General features: G+C 41.9%; 1 protein-coding gene across 6 annotated transcripts in view; it reads left to right on the top strand.

Annotated features, from left to right (window-relative positions):
- The window catches only part of CARD14 (caspase recruitment domain family member 14), a 462,412-nt gene that overhangs the window by 323,515 nt on the left and 117,111 nt on the right, over nt 1-21,786 (top strand). For 5 of the 6 annotated variants that reach the window (XM_085617432.1, XM_085617431.1, XM_085617433.1 and 2 more), the window contains 2 exons: nt 14,585-14,910; nt 17,119-17,262. In XM_085617432.1, coding sequence (XP_085473558.1) covers nt 14,585-14,910; nt 17,119-17,262 — 470 coding nt within the window. Of the gene's footprint in view, nt 1-14,584; nt 14,911-17,118; nt 17,267-21,786 lie in introns of all 6 variants that reach the window. The other variant, XM_085617429.1, reaches the window with a different exon arrangement.

The following is a 21,786-nucleotide window of genomic DNA, read 5'->3' as shown; positions in this document are numbered from 1 at the left end:
AGGTGAGAGGCCTGTGGAGTGGTGGGGGGGTATGGAAATGGGCGGGTGAGGAGGCTCGCTGGGGAGCGGTAGGATAGAGGGCAGAGGAGAGTGTGTGTCGTCTGGAAGGGGGGATGTGGAGTAGGTATTAGAGGTGAGGACAGGATTGGATTGGGAGTTGGAAGATAGTTGTGTGGGAAGGAAGGATTGGTCAATTTTGGCAATTTCTTCCGAGAAGAAGTGGGCAATTTCTTCACATCTGTCTGATGAGGCTGTCATATTTGGAGGTGCGGGGGAAGTTTGGTTTTGGATGATTTTGAAGAATTCCCTGGGTCTGTTTTTGGCACGGTCAAGTTGAGTGCGGAAGAAGGATGCTTTTTCCTTGAGGATGTGTTTTTTGTAAGTGGATATGGCATGTCTGAGAAGTGCAAGATGGGAGGGTGAGGGATGGTGTCTCCAGGTTCTTTCCGACAGTCTGAGTGCCCGTCTCTCATTATTTATCTCTGTATTAAACCAAGAGTTTGAGGGGGTGTTTCTTTGGTTTTTGAGTTTAGGCGGGGCTAGTTGGTCAAGAATATCTGTGACAGTATTGTTAAATATTTCAGTGAGCTCATTCGCATTTTGGGAGGGGAGAATGAGGAGAAGTTGAGCTTGGAGTTTCAATTGTAGAACTCCTGGGGGGATGCCTTTTAGGTTTCTGGTCACTTTTTTAGGTCTGGTAGTTTTAGGGGCAGGGAGGTTTGCTGAGGTAGCAATGGTGAAGACTATAAGGTGATGGTCGGACCAGTCAGTGGGGATGATATTGGTAACGGAAGTCAGATCATCGTTGGACAGAATGACGTCAAGTATGGATCCTTTAGTGTGAGTTGGAGATTGGCAGAGTTGTTTGAGTTCGTTGATTTCAAGAAGTGTAGTGAGGAGGGAGATGGTGGGGTCATTGGTATCATTCCAATGGAGGTTAAGATCCCCAAGAAAGAGATTTTTTGAGTTGGATAATGCTGATTGCGCCAGTAGATCAGATAAGTTCTCAATGAAGGGCTGTGGTGGTCCCGGGGGGCGATAGATGTTTTGTAGACGAATTGGGCGGGAGTTTTGAGTTAACAGTTCTGCTTCCAGGTATTCGCATGAGGCATAGCCTGGGTTACTGATAAGGGAAATTTGAAGTTCCTTTTTGAAGATAATGGCTAGCCCTCCCCCAACTCTGTTAAGTCTGTCTTTTCTAAGAATAGAGTAACCCGGGGGGGAGAGAAGGTCAAGTATGCTTGTTGAGTGGTCATTTAGCCAGGTTTCAGTGAGGAATGCAATATCAATGGATTCACTCAGGATGGTTTCCGAGATTTCCGTGGCGTGTAGGACCGCGGAGCGACAGTTAACTAGCATGCATTTCAGTGGTGTGGGGTTGGGTATGGAGGGTGGGCAAGAGTGGATCAGCGAAAGTTGAGGTGGTGGTCTGGGGGAAGCGGGGGAGGAGGGGGTTCTATTTGTCCCTATGATAACAGGGATGGGGCCATAGGGGAGTGGAGGGTTGGTGGTTGGCAGATTGGTAAGGTAGGAGTTACATAGGTCGGCGAGGTCAGATGGGGAGAGATGGTTCGAGGTGCGGAGAGGTCTATGCTTACGGCATCGGAGAGGGAGTGATCTCCAAAAGTTGTGTTTGTTATTGGGGATGTTTGAGGGAGGGAGGATGGTGGTTTTATGGTGAGGGAGGGTTCTGGTGCTGTGGACAAAGAAGTCTTTTCTGAGTTGGGCAAATTCTGTAGTTAAATTAGATAGGTCACATTCAATGTTGTGTAGGATCTGGGCAATTGAGGAGAGGGGAGGTATCGGGAATGCGTGGTCTGAGTTATTTGCAGAGGGTGGACTAATGTGAGAGGGGGGAGATGTGGTAGATGGTGTGGGGTGAGCGGTGACGTGGCTGGGAGGAGTGAGGGGTTCGGAAGTTAAAGTAGGAAGGACAAGTACAGTGTTGTGTAGGCTTGGGGTAGTCCGGGTACAAGGAACTGATGAAGGGGCGTGGGAGGTGGGAGGAGAATGGTCTGGGGATAGGGAGTGGTCGTGATTAGTTGCGGATGGAGGCCTACTGTGTGAGGGGGAGATAGGGTAGTAGGTATGGAGTGATGGCTGGCGGAGCTGTTAAGTGAGAGTGGAGGGGTTAAGTTAAACAGGGAGCAGAAATCTGCAGGTGATGTGGTCAGAGAGGATAAAAGGGCATGAAGCGAGTGAGAAACGAATATATTGGTGTGATGGGGATGTGTGATTATTGAGGGTTGGGGTGAGGGGGTGTGAGGAAGATGGGTGTTTATTGGGGGTTGAGGTGCGGGGTTGGGGGGTTGGGTAGGTAGAGCCTGAGGGGGGGTGGGTAGAGGGGAAGGGGAGGAGCAGAGAGTGTATGGGATTGGTAGGGGTAGGGGGGTGAGGAGTTGTGATAGGTGATTGCGGGGAAAAGACTGTGGAGTAAGTGAGTGGTTGGGTCAGGGGGAGGGAGGTTTGGGGGACGGGGAGGGCGGGTCATGGGAAGGGAATGATAAGTAGGTGACAGGAGTTTGGGGCTAACGTTATTCAAGGAGGGGTCCGAGGAGTAAGGGTTAAGGGGGTTAGGGGGAGAGAGAGAGATAAGTGGGAGAAGAGAAGTAGGTAATTGGGGATGGGGGTAGTCGTTATAAATAGGGGAGTCAAGGGAGGGAGATGGTGAGGTCAATTTTTGGAGGTTGAGAGTGGAGGTAGAGTGGGGGGGAGTGGGGAGAAAGAGGTTTGAGGGGTTCTGTTCGCTTGGGGAGGAGGAGTGTTAGGCGCTGAATGGTTAAGGAGGAGAGACATAGTGCTAAAGTGGTGTTCAAAGATAGAGAGGTGGGAAGGCGAAGCTTGTATAAGGATATTACCTGTTGTGAAGATGGAGATATCAATATCACCCTGAAAGGCTGGGGAGGGAGCGGTGGATATTTTAAATCCATATGGGATATTGATTGGTTTAGAGATAGAGAGGTGTTGGAGGAAGATGCTCTTCCATTTGGAAGGGCGTTTGGAGTAGAAGATGTAGTTGGTAAGAATGGGGGAGGTGAGGCTGAGGTAGTTATCGTCAATGAGTGTTTCAGGGTTGCGGATGATGAGTTTATGTTTGAAATTTTTCCTTGCGTGTTTGGAGAGATTTTGGGGGGTAGAGAATGGTCCAGGAGTTGGGGCCGTGTTTAGAGAGGGTATGGTCCTGAGGGTGATGGTCAGTGCTGTGAAGGGGCATTTTGGGTGGACGTGAGAGGGAGACAGAGAAAAGAGAAGGAAGTTAAAGGAGATGGGGGTAGGGGAGGAAGGAGAGGGGGGCGCTGGGAGAGTGTGGGGTCGAAAAATCAGGGGCAAGATAAGGAGGTAGTGTTAAGCAAGAGAGGAATAAAATCAGGGGCAGATTTGATAGCAAAACAGAATTACATCATTGATGTTCAGTAGGGTAGAAAAGGTAAAACAAGCACGGTAGATATGATGAATCAAGCAAGGGGGCAAATAGGCAAGGAAATACAGTCAGGCGCAGATAAGATAGTAAAAGCAGATTCCAGTGCAAATATGGATCACATTAAATAGTTAAACAAACACGATAAAATATGGGAGTAGGGTAACCAAGGGAGGAATTAAAAATCAAGGGCAGATTAGATAGCAAAACAGATTACATCGTAAAATTGGAGCAAATTAAATAGGTAAACAAACACAAACCTCAAAAAGCAAAAGATAAAATCCAAAAACAATAGTCTTTGGGGGAGCAATTATATTATATTAATATTATAATAGTATATCATATTTAGCAATAAGAAGCAAGTAGCTTGGTTTGATAGGCTCGAATTCCAGGGTTTACTCAGGATTTACGCCGATGGCGATCCCAAACCTCCGGGGCCTAACCATTCAATAAGCATAGAAAAACAAGATGAGGAGGAAAACAATGGCTGATGTCCAGTCGGCCCCTCTGCTCATCTTTTGCGATTTAACACCCATTGCCAACAATATGTGCGACTCTGGCTACTCACTCACTAGGTACCCACCACTGCCCCCGGGGGGGGGGGGGGACAAGACCGCTCCCCTCGAACCCCCACTAGGCTTGTTGCACCACGACTAGTGCTCCAGTCAGGCCACAGAGGAGTCTCTGACAAGGACCCAAGATCAAGTGTCTACTCACGCCGGTCACTGGTGCCCTGAGCAGATCACCGTGCAAGGTAGGTCTATGGGCAGGTCCTTGTCATTCAGCTCTTTACTGCAGCTGGAGACACAGGCCAGGTTCGGTTTTTCTTTTTCCCAGATACCCGTGTGACAAGGGAGATGTTCCCTCTTGCTTGCCTCTTGATGTCACAGTTTGCCGCTGCTGGTTTTGGACTGAATACATTCCCCTGCTCTGAAAGGATCTACTGTGCCTCAGGGTCCGTGTCCTCAGGCTCCCTTGTCTTATTTGCCCCCACCGCCATCGCCGTCATGCACACCTTCCTGCCCACCTTCCTGCTGGAGCCTTCTCCCGTTTTCGTGCACTCGGTTGCTCATTCAGAGCCTGCCTGCATACAGCCCCCCCACGCTGCCGCCGCCTATCTACTCACTGCTTGTCTTCTGCGTTTCCCGCTGCTCAGAGGTGCTCAAAGGTGTGGACGAATGATGTACTGGCTGTTACGTGGGTCTGGCTCCGGTGCGTTGTTTTGCTGCTGCTATGCTGTCTCCTCCCACTTAACAATCTTTGGTCCCGATCATTTCCTCTTTAGCAGGAGACCTCCCCCGGTATTCTCTTCGTGTGAGTACCCGCTGCTGTTCGGTCGGATTCCCCTGGTCACGGACCCATACTACTTGTTCATGGGATCTTACCAGACTGAGTCGGGCCGGCGACCTCTATTTTCGTCGCTGTTGGCATTGCTCAATGAGCCAGCCTATATGCCCCAGGTCGCTGACTTTAGGGATATGCTGATAATGCTGACTGCTGCCTTGACTTGTTTGGGCAGCCGGTTATTGTATCTGGTGCTGGCGCTGGCTTTGTGATGACTTCGTCTCCTCGCTATCGATCCCCTATTTTCCCCGTGTTGCTGGTTTCAGTTTCGGTTCCGCCATCTTGCTGCTCCTCACAGTACACCGTCCTCTCTCTGTGTTATCCCAATTTTGCTTCAATGCTTGCTTTTGCGGTCTTTAGTTTGGTGCCATTGGATGCTGCTGTGGTTCTGACGTTCTGAGCTCCTTTTGGGCCCCTTTGCTTCGCATGGATCTCACGGGACTGCTGTTCATAATCTCCGATCCGACGGAGAGACGTTCTTAGGTAGCCATCTATGCAGGAGCCTTACAAAAGTCAAATAAAGAGAGTTGTGAGTATTTTTAAAGGGTTTTATTTTCTAGTTAAAAGTTAAAGTTCTCTGACCCTTTATTCATTTAGTCAAATATCAATCAGGTTACAGAATTGAAAATAGGAAAAATAGAATTAATACATAACATATTAAAGGTTGCATACAAAACATTTCACAAAGGAAAGGAATGAAGCATCCAATGTCAATCAGGATTCTTTAAAGAGCTCAGGAAAATATAATTCAAGAGTGAGTTTTGCAAGGCTAATCAATAATTAATAATTGGCAAAAATTTCCCATAAAGAGAAATAAAAGCATAAGACAAATAAATCTTTTCAAAACTAATTAACAAGTCAAAGCGTAAACTTAAAGTTTTAGCATCTAAATCCCAACCTTCTATCAGCTGCATTTCTCTGCCCTGGTCTGTTAAAGTCTGCTCTCTGTGCTTCACAGAGAGGCGCTGCTCCTGAAAAGGCCCCTCCTTCACAGACCACAGAGGAATGTGATCTGACTTGCCAAAAATATGACGTGCAAGGACTCTCTGAAAAATATGAGCAAAGGCCCCCCACCTACCTCTGTCTCTCCTCTGACGCAAATCTCCTCCCAGTCTGCACCCGCGACGTTCACGTACCTAACCCATATGATGTCTGGCCTCATCTGCTGCCTCTCCTCTCTCCTCCTAAAGCAAGGGAAACACGCCTCCAAAGAGGTCATTATGTATACTCTAATTCTTGGCTGACTACACAAATAATGTTGCAGTTTTCAGTAATGCTTGCACCAATTGGTTAGCATAGATGACATGAGGGTCTCATCATCCTGTAGTCATTGCAAATCCGGTTTTAACAAAAGAAGCGTTAATGATTTATACAATTATAAGTTTTAGCAGCATCAACTAGGGAAAATGTTTCAGTCCATTTCCTTTTTCCTGTCACATCGCACGTAGGATAAACACATTCCACAAACACTGGTACATTGGCAGGACAACAAGAATTTAAAGTTCACGGTGTCCTTGAACCAGGTCTTCACTCGAGGCACTTGGCAGTATGTAGCTGGTTCTGCGCATGCTCTCTTATTCAATACAATTCACAGCCTTGCTGGATTCACAGGCAGCCATTTTATCTTAGGCCCAAAAACAAAACAAACACAAAAATAGTATTCATTAACGAAATAAAGACATTCTGTTTACCTTCCCCATACTAATACCTTGTATTATTTATTACCTAGCAAAAGCTATTAATTTAAAGCAGCTTTTCTATTATTTGTGCACAACATGCAAAAATGTGCAATGTACAACATTGCATAAACATGCACCAGTGTACATTTTCAAAGCACAAGCAGTTAATTCATACTTCTAGCAACATGCTCTAATGTTTTAGATAGCTTTTTCATGCAAAATGCTTTAGCCCCACGTGAAGTGTTGGTGCATTAATTAATACACATTATAAAAAGATGTGTTATGAACTGAATATGTATTTGTCTAAATATGCAACAAAGCCAAAGTCTCTTAAGACAGGAACAGGGAGTGTAATTTATAAGGGAAAGGAGCTGGGAAGAGAGAACACATTCCATGACTATTTTCACAGCTAAAGAGGAAACTGAAATCACAAGTTTTCTCTACACTGCAAAAACACATGTTAATTCAGCACAAGCATTTCAGACTGACTAGGCCTCATTTCATGTTTCATGTGCCATGTGTTTTCCACTTGCACCAAAATCTGCGTCATTTTAAATGCAGTCTGTCTGAAGCACAAAAATAAAGCAATGCCTGACTTCAGATGAAATCTGAGCTACATCAATCCTCCTTTTGATAATATCAAATCATGATACCTCAAGTGATTTTTAAATCATCACACTTATTTAATTTCACAGGTTACATTTTTATTGCAAAAGCTGCACATATAACAATTTTACTTCTATTTCTAAGGCAAACACAAGTCTTGTCTGTAATCAGATAATATATAGCCAAGCTCAAAGTTTAGTGTAGAGTTCTGTAAGTAGCTTCTTGGAACTGTTAGTCTGCTCTAAAATAAGTAACTAAAATAATAAAGGAAAATTCAACAGGTCAGTTTCAGCATTTCTTTGCTCTTTGTCATCAGCTTGCCATCAGTATGGTTCATATAGTGTGGCATTCTGCACTTTTTCCATGCTAATTTTGACCACTTAGGTGCTGAGAAACTCTGACAGAGCACCATCAATTCTTTGCACTTTTTCAACCCAAGCCTTTCACTTTTATTTTCCTTTTGATCCGATTCAGATGTTTCAGCACAGCATCTCTCAGATCAAAGTCGTTGCACCATCCATTATGCAGATCTTGTGTAGCAGCTGCAATCTGGTGAGAACTGCACGCTCTACATTAACCAGATCTACACAGCAATGGCTAGTGTTTTCATCAGTGTTTTTCACAAGTGCTTTTGCATGTAAATACTCAAGCCACTTTGGTGATGCTGAAAAGTCTTTTGCAAAGTGCTACTCTGTGCTGTCTTTTTGTTGCTTTATTAGGCTTGAAACTTCAGGCTGATGGCTACAATCGAATATTTGTCCAATCTGTGGTTCTACACACATCATCTTTGATCTGATTCATTATGATCTGATTTCAGAGAAACTGGCAATCTATACCTGGGCATCAGTTTTTGCAATAACACATTTGCTACTATGCAGTTGTCACTTTTCTCAAAAACAGTTCTGATACAACCCTGTTCTTCTACTTCTGAAACAATTTCTTGAGCCTCTATTAATTCACCTGTGAAGATTCCATTGAATGTATATGCTAACAGAACACAATTTTGTGCAATTTCTCTCTCCCATGACAACAGTGACTCTCATTTGAGCAGCTATACTGCATGTTATGGTAAGAGCAATCAATTTCGAAATTTGGGCTGAGGTAACTACTGAAAGCCATGAAGCCTTGACAACATAATGTATAGGAAGCACAGCATGTGCTGCTCTTAATGTGTCATTGTTACCTTTCAAATATGGGCCATCTACAAAATGGACATTGTTGGGCTGAATCAGACGTTCATCCTTAAAGTCTGATCTTGGCTTTATGCATATTTGCATGACATCTAGACACTCATATTCAGTTTCATTGATGTTAGGGTCAAAGGTCATTGGGAAATACATCACAGACCCTTAAACACATTCATTAGCACTGAGAGAGCGCAGCCCTCCCTCTCACTGCAAATTGGTGTATTTTCTTTTAAATAAACTTTCATTCCTAGTGCTGGGGCACGACACTTATTCTCTGTCAACTCTAGGAATGTTTTTGTGCAATTGTTGTACAATGGAAGCGGATCAGACACATCCTTCTGTGTCAGCCTCAGTAAAGGCTTAGCCACTAGGGAAAGGTTTAGTAACCACTCTCTACAGCAGCTAACCATTCCCAAAAACGTCCTGACTTCTTTCTGAATTTGAGGTGGATTCATCTGGTGAATTATTTCCACACTCTCTGGTGACACCTTTCTAGCTCCCTTTCCAATTATGTGTCCCAGACATTCATTTTCTTTTTGACAGTACTCCTGACTATCCTCATGTAATGGCACAGTGACATGAACTTGACAAAAATCAATAACAGTAAGCCATTCTTCAGCACATGGAATGTGAAAAAATATATTGGCTGGATTCGGTACCACAGGACAACATAGAAAAGTTATGCTAGTAATCTCCTGAACTAATCTGTTCTTTTCATTTAGTTTCTGTGAACCTGTGATCAGAAAGTTACATAAACTTCCAATCAATTCCATGAAAACTCCTTTACTCACTTTATCTCCAATGATGAGTAAAATTTCTGCAACTGATGGTGTTCTTGAATACATGTCATATGATTCATATGATTCTAATTTGAATAAGACATGTTCTGCACATTTTATTAATCTGACATCTTTCTCTGTGAACTCCCTTACTTCTGTGTTTATTATTTCTTTCAAATCAGAAGGTAATTTTTCAACTGTCTTTTCTGAAAACAATGCTACAGCTGTCTCTTGTTGGGCCATTTTAAAATGCACATCCTCTTCAGGAATCTGAAAATTAACATTATCTGGTGTACAGTAATCTGTGCTGTTTAATTTGCAAAACAAATGTTTTCCTGCAAGGCCTGAGTCACAAACAACAAATTGGTAACTTTCCTGAAATGAGCCTATTTTTGGTGCAAATTCTTCTAAAACTGGGTTTGTAATTTCTTTGTTTAAAACTCTTACAACTAAGTCTGGACCTTCCACTGCTTTCACAATGGACTTGGTAAATTCAGAATTGTTGGGGTTAAAACTCATTTTCAAATACAGTGACCTGTTGAACTGGGTTCTGATTTTGTTTCTGAAAATAATTCACATTTGCTCTGGACAACTTTTTTAATTCATTTTAGCATTTTCCATATTTTGTGGGACCATTTGGGCTTGAAAAACTCCTGCCATTGGTACCTGTTTGTAAACTGACATTTGCATTTGCTTGGCTGACACCTCTTGCAACTGCATTTCTCTCTGTTCTTGCTAATTTCCAACTGCTGCATCATGTTTAAATTTCTTCTTCCAATGCTCAAATCTGTTATAAAGGTGGCAAAAGAATACTTTTTCCAGCAGTACAACATCCATACCTGAATTTGCACAAAGCAAAACACATTTACTTCAATCCTGCGTTCTTTTAATCTGTACCCAATCAACATCCTTTGCTGGCACTCTGCCCTTCAGGAAAGTAGTCACTGCAATGTGTTTCTCCATAACAACAGAAAATGATGGTGCATTCATGCAAACCCTTTTCATTGTCTCCTCACCTGACCTTTGTACAACAACTTTAGATTCAAACCACAATTCAGTCTGAATGGCAATGTCAAAGAACATTTCCAAATTAATGCACAACTCTTTTAAATTGTCAACAAATCCATCAACTTGTGGGTACCACAGCATAGGGTTGTCTCCCAATTGTGGGAATGTGTTCCGAAATGCAGCAAGATCACTTTTGTTCCGTGGCACATGAACGTGCAATTCTCCCACCTTTTCTCTCAATGAGTAAGCAAAAGCTTCTCCCTCATCCTGTTTATTATTCTCCCAAACAAGGTCTGTGGTTTCTTTTTCTTCTCATGTTTTCTTGCCCACTTGTCTCCTAATTTCTCAAACCCATTGCATTTGAAAATATATTTTATTATTTCTGCAATGTGTAACTGCATTCCTGAAGAACACGTTTTCTCATTTGCTTCATCGTTCATATGTACCCTAAAACTTTTCTGAAATGGAAAGCTTCCTGAAACATCAACTTCATATATTTGAGCCAAATCTGTCAGTCCATCACGTGTAGTTACTGCACATGTAGCTTTTTCCTTACTCAGGGATATTAATTCTTTCTCCTGACACTGGTTCACATTTTCATGATTTAAACAGCAGGGACTGTTAATGTGTTCATGTTCAAATGTTGAATTTAAAACACTAAGCTGTTTCTCTTTTTCAGGCTCTGGGCTAATTTGGTCCCCCATGCTCTCTATCTTTTTAAGCACTGCTGCTTCTTCAAAGCAGGTTTGAAAAACCCCATCTTCAAATATATTCATTTTATCCTGGGCTATTGGTGTTGTAAAGACCATTTCTCCCCCACCTTTCAGTGCTTGGACTGTCTGGGGGTAATTTCTGTTCAATAATCTTTGAATTCTGAGTTTCTGAAATAAACCCTGACAATCACTCCTTCTGCAGCTGTTTGAACCTTTTGAGTAGGGACCATATTAATTGGGACAGTCACAATTCTTCTAGGTATTGCCTGTGCATCTGTAGTTTGTGATATCGGGACTGAATCAGTCACATTTGAAGCAGTAACACCTGGAGGTATCACTGTCAGTGCTGAATCTACAGGTGGTGGGTCAATCTGAAATGTCTGCACAGCTCTCTCAATCTGTGTTTCTCTCTGTTCAACAGAAGCAGTAGCCACTGTAGTACTTACTGGTACACTATTTTCAGTATTTTTAATGGGAACCACATAAAGTGGCGGACACTCAGTTAACAATGCATACATTATTTGATCCCCTGAATCATTATTTATTTGAAGCTTTTTATCATCATTAATTCCCTTCTCCTGCATCTGGTTCTTTACCTTTTTATCCTCACTTGCTTTGTCTCTTGCTGTCTTTTCCCACATGCTTAAAGCCTCAATTTGTTCAGCTCTAGGTGGTGTCTTTATTTCACATAACACTTCCCTTAATTTGTCAATAATTTGCAATTCAAAAGTACCATCTTTTGGAAACCTCAAAGGACCTTCTTTTTCAGTAATCTTGCACTATTGGTGAACCCACATATATGAATTTTGTCCCAAATTGGTAGACATAAAATGCACAGGTGTTCCTTCAGGAGCATCACCAATTAAAAACAAATTTTTCACTTTACCTCCCACCAGTTTCTTTAAACCATCAAACATTTTCATTTTTGCAATAGTTCAATGCAATTTCTTTTCTCCAATGCTGTCAGTTTCAATTTCAGTCAATTTTAACTCCCACTACTGACCCTGCACAAAATCTTACTGAAATATTTTTCTGAGTTTTCTTAATAAAAATTCTGTTAATAAAAACATAAAAACATTTGCTACTCTGTCTGTTCCACTAAACAAAGGATAGATTTATTTTCACTAAGAGTAACACATTCCGCTTACTCTTCACAAAGTAAGAACTTCTGTTTACTCTCCAAACACTGCAAGTAAATCCCTTCCGCTTACCCTTCACTCAAGCTCAGAAGAACCTGGTACTCCTTTAGTGTTACCCTTTCTAGGTGATATAACACCAAAGTTTCACCAGTGAACTCTTTGCTATCAATCACTCTCACTTTTACACAGAAAATAGTCCCTAATTTAACACTGCCAGCCCTGCATAGCTTCTCAGCGTTAGTCCAACAGACAAGTAACCTCAGAGCAGTGTGGCTTCCATTTACCACCCGCTATCCCTTTCCCGGGAATTTCCAGGTGTCACTGTACCTGTGCTTCCAGACAACATAAAGCAAGACACTAACTTTTCATGTTAAGAACATATAATCAATAATCAAAAATTCTGTCCTATGAAATTACCAATATAATCAATAAAACCATCAAGTCAAAAATGAGCAACATTTTCACCAACAGTCAAAACCCTTACTATTTTTCCAATACTTCAAAAACACATCCTAGCACATTAACAACATTTCACAACCCTATTGATACTCACACCACACCAGCAATCGCCTTCTTGCATCACCTTCCAGTACTGCTTTGCCAGTCTTCAGGTCCTGAGCATTGGAATCAGGAATCAGGACTTGGACATTTATCTAACTTGGGCAATTATTTTACTTCCCTCCTAAGGTCGATGATCCATTAGTTGAATAGTTGATGGTAATATTAATAAGCCTCACCAAACTAATCAATAATAACCATCCTGTGCTACCAGAAACTGATCCAGCGGTAATTTCACAGTGATTTCTCATTTACCTCTAATTTACCGCTGTAAAGGTACCGGACCCTTGCCACTGTATATTACCTTCAGGAGACTTTACATAAACACGAAAAATCAAAAATGCATTTTATATTTAAGCCAATAAAGAGAGTTATGAGTATTTTTAAAGGGTTTTATTTTCTAGTTAAAAGTTTAAAGTTCTCTGACCCTTTATTCATTTAGTCAAATATCAATCAGGTTACAGAATTGAAAATAGGAAAAATAGAATTAATACAAAACATTCCATAAAGGAAGGGAATGAAGCATCAAATGTCAATCAGAATTCTTTAAAGAGTTCAGGAAAATATAATTCAAGAGTGAGTTTTGCAAGGCTAATTAATAATTGGCAAAAATCTCCCATAAAGAGAAATAAATGCATAAGACAAATAAATCTTTTCAAATCTAATTAACTAGTCAAAGCATAAGTTTTAGCATCTAAATCCCAACCTTCTATCAGCTGCATTTCTCTGCCCTGGTCTGTTCAAGTCGGCATCTCTGTGCTTCACAGAGAGGCACTGCTCCTGAAAAGGCCCCTCCTTCACAGACCACAGAGGAATGTGATCTGACTTGCCAAAAATATGACGTGCAAGGACTCTCTGAAAATTATGCACAGAGGCCCACCACCTTCCTCTGTCTCTGCTCGGACGCAAATCTCCCCCAGTCTGCACCCGCGACGTTCACGTACCTAACCCATATGATGTCTGGCCTCATCTGCTGCCTCTCCTCTCTCCTTCTAAAGCAAGGGAAACACGCCTCCAAAGAGGTCCTTATTTATCCTCTAATTCTTGGCTGACTACACAAATAATGTTGCAGTTTTCAGTAAAGCTTGCACCGATTGGTTAGCATAGATGACATGAGGGTCTCACCATCCTGTTCTCATTACAAATCCGGTTTTAACAAAAGAAGCGTTAATGATTTATACAATTATAAGTTTTAGCAACATTAACTAGGGAAAAAGTTTCAGTCCATTTCCTTTTTCCTGTCACATCGCACGCAGGATAAACACATTCCACAAACACTGGTACATTTGCAGGACACCAAGAATTTAAAGTTCACGGTGTCCTTGAACCAGGTCTTCACTCGAGACACTTGGCAGTATGTAGCTGGTTCTGCGCATGCTCTCTCATTCAATACAATTCACAGCCTTGCTAGATTCACAGGCAGCCATTTTATCTTGGGCCCAAAAACAAAACAAACACAAAAATAGTATTCATTAACGAAATAAAAAGACATTCTGTTTACCTTCCCCATACTAATACCTTGTATTATTTATTACCTAGCAAAAGCTATTAATTTAAAGCAGCTTTTCTATTATTTGTGCACAACATGCAAAAATGTGCAATGTACAACATAGCATAAACATGCACCAGTGTAAATTTTCAAAGCACAAGCAGTTAATTCATACTTCTAGCAACATGCTCTAATGTTTTAGATAGCTTTTTCATGCAAAATTCTTTAGTCCCAAATGTAGTGTTGGTGCATTAATTAATACACATTATAAAAAGATGTGTTATGAACTGAATATGTATTTGTCTAAATATGCAACAAAGCCAAAGTCTCTTAAGACAGGAACAGGGAGTGTAATTGATAAGGGAAAGGAGCTGGGAAGAGAGAACACATTCCATAACTATTTTCAAAGCTAAAGAGGAAACTGAAATCACGAGTTTTCTCTACACTGCAAAAACACATGTTAATTCAGCACAAGCATTTCAGACTGACTAGGCCTCATTTCATGTTTCATGTGCCATGTGTTTTCCACTTGCACCAAAATCTGCGTAATTTGTAAATGCAGTCTGTCTGAAGCACAAAAATAAAGCAATGCCTGACTCCAGATGAAATCTGAGCTACATCAAGCCTCCTTCCTCCCTCTCTGACAGACTGTCTTTGTTCACAGGCCTCATTGAGACATCCAAGCTAACGGAGTTTCTGGTCAAGGCCGCGGAGAGCGTGCAGGAAGAGCTGCTGGAGGAGAGGCGCCTGCGCTCCTACCTGCTACAGCAGTGCCAGAAGCAGAAGGATAAGCTAGCACTGCTGGACGGGCAAAGTCACTCGCTGCAGAGCCTTGAGGCCGAGTTGCACCGTATGCGCCACGACTACCACAACGTTGGCCGTGAGGTGCTGAAGCTGAAAGAGGAGAAGTATGAGCTGTCCATGCGCTATGCCAACGCCGTGCAGGAGAAGGACCTGGCCATGAACAGGGTTCGCGAGCTGCAGGAGCAGGTAAAGACGCATACTGTCCCAGGAGCAAAGGAGGCCTGCAACTTTCCTTTCATAAATATCTTTACAGCATGCACAGAGGGCTTGATGTGTGGCAAACTGCCAGCAGGATTGGTCCATGTGGAAAATGGAAAGGCTCCTTCAAGTCAATTTCCAATGAAAGACCAGTAGGGCTGGGAACTGTTCAATCAGAGTTTTCTTCCCATCATTTACCTATCTCAGCTCCCTTCATCACGGTCATTCTCTACATCTCCTTGTTCTTTTTCATTTCTGTTTTACACCTCATTTGTTTGTTCTTCTTTTCCTTTTTATTTTATTTTTCTCATCTTTCTCTGCATCCTTTCTCTCCAGCTCTGTACTTTTTCTCTTCTTCCTTTCTCTGCCCTTTCAGTGCTTCCTCCCCCATTCCATCTACTACATTCCTCTTTCTTTATGCCTACACTCTCTTTTCTCCCTCCCTATTGCTATGTTTTGTAATGTACCCAAATATCGGCCCGGGTAGTCCTCTAATATTTCACCTGCCATTGTACTACATAATGGTTTTTGGTATTGACCTTTTACCTAGTTAGGTGCTGCATAAATATCGTGTGGTTTTCCCAGAAAACTAGCCTCATTTATTATGCATGAGGAATATTAGAATTGCAGCAGGATTACCATCTTCTGCATATTAATTATGTATAAGGGTCATCCCTTTCTTCATCCTCGGCCGACATGACACAGCAAGGTAAAACCCCAGAGGGTACCTTTTTGGATATATAAACACCATATCTTTGCTGAGGCAGGCAGAGGAGAAAATACTTTCATGCCTAGGGAACTTGAGGAGGGACATTATTTCCTTTTTTTGAGGCCAAATCGGATATGCGGATTGAGATTACCTCCCAATTGATTTTATTAGGGGTGCAACAGCAGGAAATTCCTTCCTCGGCCCAACCCTTTTTGTTTCTTGCCATGGCAGTACTTAGGCTGTGTTTGGCGACAGCCTGGCTCGATCCTATTCCTCCATCTTTTAATCAATGGCTGATATGGCTAATTTCGACTTACCACATAGAAAGGGCTGTTTACGCCCAAAAAGGTATCCGACCTCGGAAAAGAGGGCTCCAAACCTGGGCCCCACTGAGGGAGTGGTTGGAAACACATGATGAGGGGTGACTGGCCTGCATCACATGATATCCCACAGCATTTGGTCTTTGGCTTGGAGCTTCTGCATTGTATTATGATTGGAATATTTGTGGAATGTTTGTTTATATTGTGTATATAAATCTACTGTTTGCACCTGCTCACTACCTGTATTTTCTGTATCTTGGCTGACTTGGATGGAGATGGGGGGGGGGACACATTTTTCAAAATTCAATTAAAATTGCTAGGGATAAAAAAAAGGTAATGGGGTTGGCTTCATCCTAGGGGGATTCTTGGCTATACACCTACATACATGCCAGGTACATTTAGGTACATCTAGTTAGGGCATTGTAAGAAAACACATTATTATTGTCATGGATTTCTATACTTGCCTATATTCATTGTTTTAGCACTGTGGTAGGAATCTACCATCCATTTACTCTATTGGTGCTTATAATAATTTATATCTGTTTCTGTCTTATGGTTGTTTCAGCACACCTATTTTACACTAGAACAATGCTGGCTCAATAAATAGTTATTGAAAAACGTCACCATTGTTTATTCTGTGTATCTCTGAGATAAAGTGAGCACAAGAGAATGTGTGACAAGTACTGTACTGTTTCCACTATCCCTGATGGGACAGGGTAGTCATGTTCGATAGTTGCCCGAAACTATTCTCTCCTTGGTAGGAGGAGTTCATAGTGCCACTGTGAGCTAGTTGGTATACAGGCAAATGCATTCGGTGGGGATGACTAGAATCAGTCTGGTCACCAGTCCCACAGTTTATGTTGCCTAAATGCGCAGATCTTATATAGGTTTATAGGAGCTACACAACACTATACTGGTTTCTTTGCATTCTTCTACTTCGTCTTTGTTTTTTGCTGTTCCTAGATTTTGCTTCTACACACAACATCCTCCTCATGATAATGGCTGTTCCTATACTCTAATCTTTCCTTACTTTTACCCATCCTTGCCTTCTTCCCTGTACTTCCTTCCTCCGGCTCCTTTGTCACTTGCATCATTTCTGCTGTCCTTTTTCTCTTTCTGATTGATGCTTTCTCCCATCTTACTCTGTACTCTTTTGCACTTGTACAGATGTATTCTTTAAAAGAGAACCTTCATCGGGTGGAGACTGCTCTGTACTGCGAGAAGAAGCGTTCCCTGAGGCTTAGGAACAACCCGCAGCCAAAGGATGACCAGTTGCTGAAAGTAAAAGAAGAGAATGAGAGGCTGAACCAGTTAAGTGGTGATAAGGACTTGGAATTGGTAAAGAGAACTGCAACTAGTGGGCCACCTCCCTTCTCAGAGCTTTCTGCTTTATTCACATACCGTTACTATCTTCAAACAAGCATTGCAAAGCCAGTCTGGCTTCAATTTGCTAATAAGTAGCACAAGATTTTATTTGATGTCTCATTTGAGGCAACAGCACAAGGGTGCAACCCACATGCTGTTAGTAGATGACCCTGTTGCGTCTGCAGCACTAGGGTGTAGTTGCACAAGCCATTACTAGATGTCCCTATTGAGTCAGGAGCGTAGGGGTGCAATACAACAGGGTATTATATGTCCCCATTGCGTCAATAGCACAAAGGTGCCAATATTTGATGTCCTTGTTGAAAACGAAGCACAGGGTGAACTACAACAGGCTGCTACTCAATTCAGGCATAGAAAGACCTTTTTAGGGTTTATGGATGGGTGGAATGTAGGGGTGGTGAGGTTTTGTAGGTGTCTGGAATTGTTGGAGTTTAGGGACCATGAGGATTTTTTTTTATTATTCGGGAATGAGTGGAGATTAGGTGTGGTGAAGTGTTTTTAGGGCACAGGGGTGGGTGGTGTACATGGCTGTTGAGGGGTTTTTATGGTTCATGGACAGGCGGCGTTTAGGTCTGGTGACAGCTTTCAAGGTTCAGTGATCGGTAGAGTTCATGGGTGGTAAAGAGTTTTTTGAGTTCAGGATAGAGTGGAGTTTAAGATGGTGAGGAGTTTAAGGATTCAGGAATGGGTGGAGTTTAGATGTAGAAAGAGGTTTTTAGGGGTCAAGGATGGATAGAGTTATGGGGTGGTGTTTAAGACTAGGGAGGACTTTCAGGGTTCAGGGCGAGTGAAGTTTAAGGGACAGGGATGACTGTACTTTAGGTGTAGTAAGGAGATTTTAGGTTTCTAGAATGGGTGGAGTATAAAGGTAGGAAGGGCTTTTAGGGTTCAGAGATGGGTGTGCTTTAGGTGTGGCGAGGGGTGTTTAGGTCAGGGATGGATGATGTTTAGGTTTGGAGAGGAGTCAGCGACTTAAAAGCACCTGAAATAATATTTTGACAATGTAAAAGATGTACACATGAAATGAGTTCCCCTGAAGTAAAGCACTGAAATAAATACTTCAAACCATTGTATTTAAAATAAGCATACAATAGCCAATTTTGAAGAAAAAGACATTCTATGAATTGGTTTCTATGAAATGGTACGGTCATTCATTCTGACAATTTCCATAAACAGTTTAGGTGAAATGGTTTCTCAGTAATGGTATTCCATGAATTCATTTTTCTATGAAATCACATACGACCTTTGGCAGAACATCTGCAGCCCAAGATCCTTTGCACAATCGTACAAACCCCTTTTTCATTCCCACAAGAAATAGACATTCCTTAAGAGAGTTACATATAGCAAAGGTTCATATGGAAAATGTTTGCTGCCTTAGAATGGGGTTTTCAATCATGTTGTCTGTTGGAAACCCAATTTTAAGATGGCAGACATTTATTTTTATATCTGATAACTTGCATTGCATGCAATCAGTGCCATGGAAGAAGGACTACAGTGGCACATACAACCAGCTGCATTGAAGAAGGGCCACAATAACACATACAACCAGCAAAATAAAAGAAGGATTTCAAAGGCCGATAAAGCAGACAAAAAAGATAATAAGCAAAAAAAGAAGAGGAAACGAGTATATCCAACCTAGGGAACGAAGCAAGAGCCTAAATGAAATAATGACACAGTTGAAAATAAGTTTGTAATTATGGACATTTGCCTGATGTTACTTTTAAACTAAATCTTTTTTTATTTTGTGTGTTTAGAATTTTCCTCCATACCAAAGTCAGAGTTTCCTTAAAAGTAACAAATAAGATAGAGCATTTCCATACATTAATATGCATACTTTTTTAGATCATTATTCCAACGGTATACATTTGTTTGTAGTGCAGGATGTGTTCCTTTTAGAGGATAAAGTCTTCTTTAAAAAACAAATAACTTCCACGTTAACCAAAATGTCGCTGCCACATGGTGAAAACAATGCTACTGATACATTGTAATGACAAAATGTCCTAGGAGTTCGGATTGTTAACTAAAAAGCCAATAGTGTGAGGTGGGCTGCTCCATGAAGTGTTTGACACAGTAGCTAAGCGATGACTGAAGGAGGCTGATCCGAACAAGCCAATGTGTGGTTGGTGCTAAAACCCGCTCTCTTCACTCAACATAATGGAAACAAGCAGACCTTTACAGTTTCAAGACAGACCTAAAAAGAGTGTTCCTTCTCCCCACCATTCTGGCTTCCCTCAGCCAGACCTCTACCATTAATCCTGCACTGTTCTCCAAACTCTCCCTGTCCTGACTGTTGCCATTTTCTTTCCCAGTGTTACCATATGCTGTTCTCATGGGTGCCTCCACACACCCAAAAGTGTGCCGCTTGCTTTCTCTACTGCTTTGCACTACTCGCTACTGCTGTCCTTATCACATCACAGTTGCCTAGCATTCCCTGTTGCTTCTTCCATGTCCCTTTGCTATCTGCCTGTCAGCCACAGCTTCTCTGTTCAATTCTCTTCTTTCCTCTCCCTGTTGTGTCCCTTAGTGTGGCACCATATTTCCCAGATTCTGCACATTCTGCATGTAAAGGGTTTGGTAAGACACTTAAGTCTCATTATGTTCCCCAGAGTTAGGTGCGGGAATACCAATTCCAGCCGATATCTCCGCACCTAAATCCAGGGATTTCAAGTTATTTCCCTAGGAATGGGGTATAACACAGACCCAGGAATACTTGCAACCCAGTTAGACATATTTTCTCCCTTGCAGGGTTAATAACAAACTCAAATTGGCACACATTTACCAATTGCTTTAAGTAGGTGGCATATGAGTGTGGGGACTGTTTTCAGGCCAATGATGCAGCTGGGTCTAGGTGGTTAGACGGCAGAGCAAGTAAGGAGAGTGCATTTGCTGTTACATCATGTTGCTTTTAGAGTGCAGGCTGTGGACACACGCAGCAGCTGCCCACAGCTCCACACACAGTTCCAAGTCCAACATTATCAGGTCTGGAGTTTTCTGACCTTAAAATTCTGAGCCAAGAGACACCAGACCACTCATAATGAGGGCCCAAGAAGCTGCCTATATAGGAAACCAAGTGCAATCTCTCACCAGACTGAAACAAAATCAAGAGAGGCTCTTGCCATAGCCATAGGAAATTGTAAGTATAAATAAAATCCTAAGCAGTGTTTTTGCTAGTATGACACTAAGTAGAGAACCGACCGGTCAACCTCCAGCTTCCACCCATATGAGGAAGCGACTAGGTCTATATCTGTAATACTGGTTCCATATATGGATTATTGGAAATAACAAAAGATAGAGGTCCTCTTTTTGAGTTTGGCAGAGAGGATACTTTGTCAAAACCTGGCAGTTATCCCAGACACCAAACCTGTGGTTCTCTCTCTATTTAAAATCGTAGGAATCACAGTGTTTGGGATGGCGGAGTCTATGCTAATTCACTGAAAAAAAGTCTGCAGCACACCCTTAGTTTACTCCACATTTTTTGTTCATTATATTATAGTCCAGTTTGGCATGCATACACTCTTATGCGCTCCGTTCCTTGGCGCAAATTTAACATTGCATCAAAACATTGTGACACGCAGTTGTCGTGCCCCAGAAGAGTTTCACAGCCTTATGCACATTTGAGAAACATATTCACTCGTACTCCATAGTGTTACCAAAGTTCATCCAATTTTATTTCCATTTTTTTAATCCATTTTCATCCGTCAAGTCAAAGAAATGAAGTTCAAAAGTTTTCAGCATTTTAGTTGCTCAGGAATTGCCCATCCGGGCCTATTCGCAGGCATGTAAACAAGCTCCATTCCTCCAATACATTTGAATAACCCAATGCATTTCGGTCTGATTTCGACCTTCCTCAGGGGTATCTAAAATGATTAAAAAATGATCATCAGCCCCACTCATTTTTAAACAATATTAATGCTCAAGAATTAATCAGTCTATGCTAACTCAGTGGTGGAAACCTTTGACCAATGGCCCACCGGGTTTTGGGCCTTCTATCAATGTACCTCAGAATATCCGCCTTATTTAAGGTGGATGTTCTGGTACACTCTTTCCTGTTTGTAAATCCTAAGGAAAACCTGTGTATCCCAAACAGAAAAGCAAAGAAATGACCACCACATACTGGGAGCAAAACTCCCAGAGTGTCACTGTCATGTTTTGTTTGTTTTTTAATAGCAATCTTCTGCTTTGGGAGTTTGGTTATGAAGAACAGAATTTTTTTCTGAGTAGCTGCATTAAACATGCGCTCCAAACCTTCAGTGCCTTCAATGGAATCACAGCAAAAGATTACTAGAAAGTCACCCATAAACAAGATGTGGAAAAAGATAAGAAAATACCAATGCAACTCTAGAAGCAATAAAATACAAAGTGCAATGGACTTTGGATCTAAGACAGTAACATGTGTATGACCTAAACATTTCCATTAGCATAGGATTCACTCACAAGGAACCAATAGTGTTG

This window comes from Triturus cristatus, chromosome 7 (genome assembly GCF_964204655.1).
Source record: "Triturus cristatus chromosome 7, aTriCri1.1, whole genome shotgun sequence".
Lineage (NCBI taxonomy): Eukaryota > Metazoa > Chordata > Amphibia > Caudata > Salamandridae > Triturus > Triturus cristatus.
This window is presented reverse-complemented; position numbering and strand designations above follow the sequence as displayed.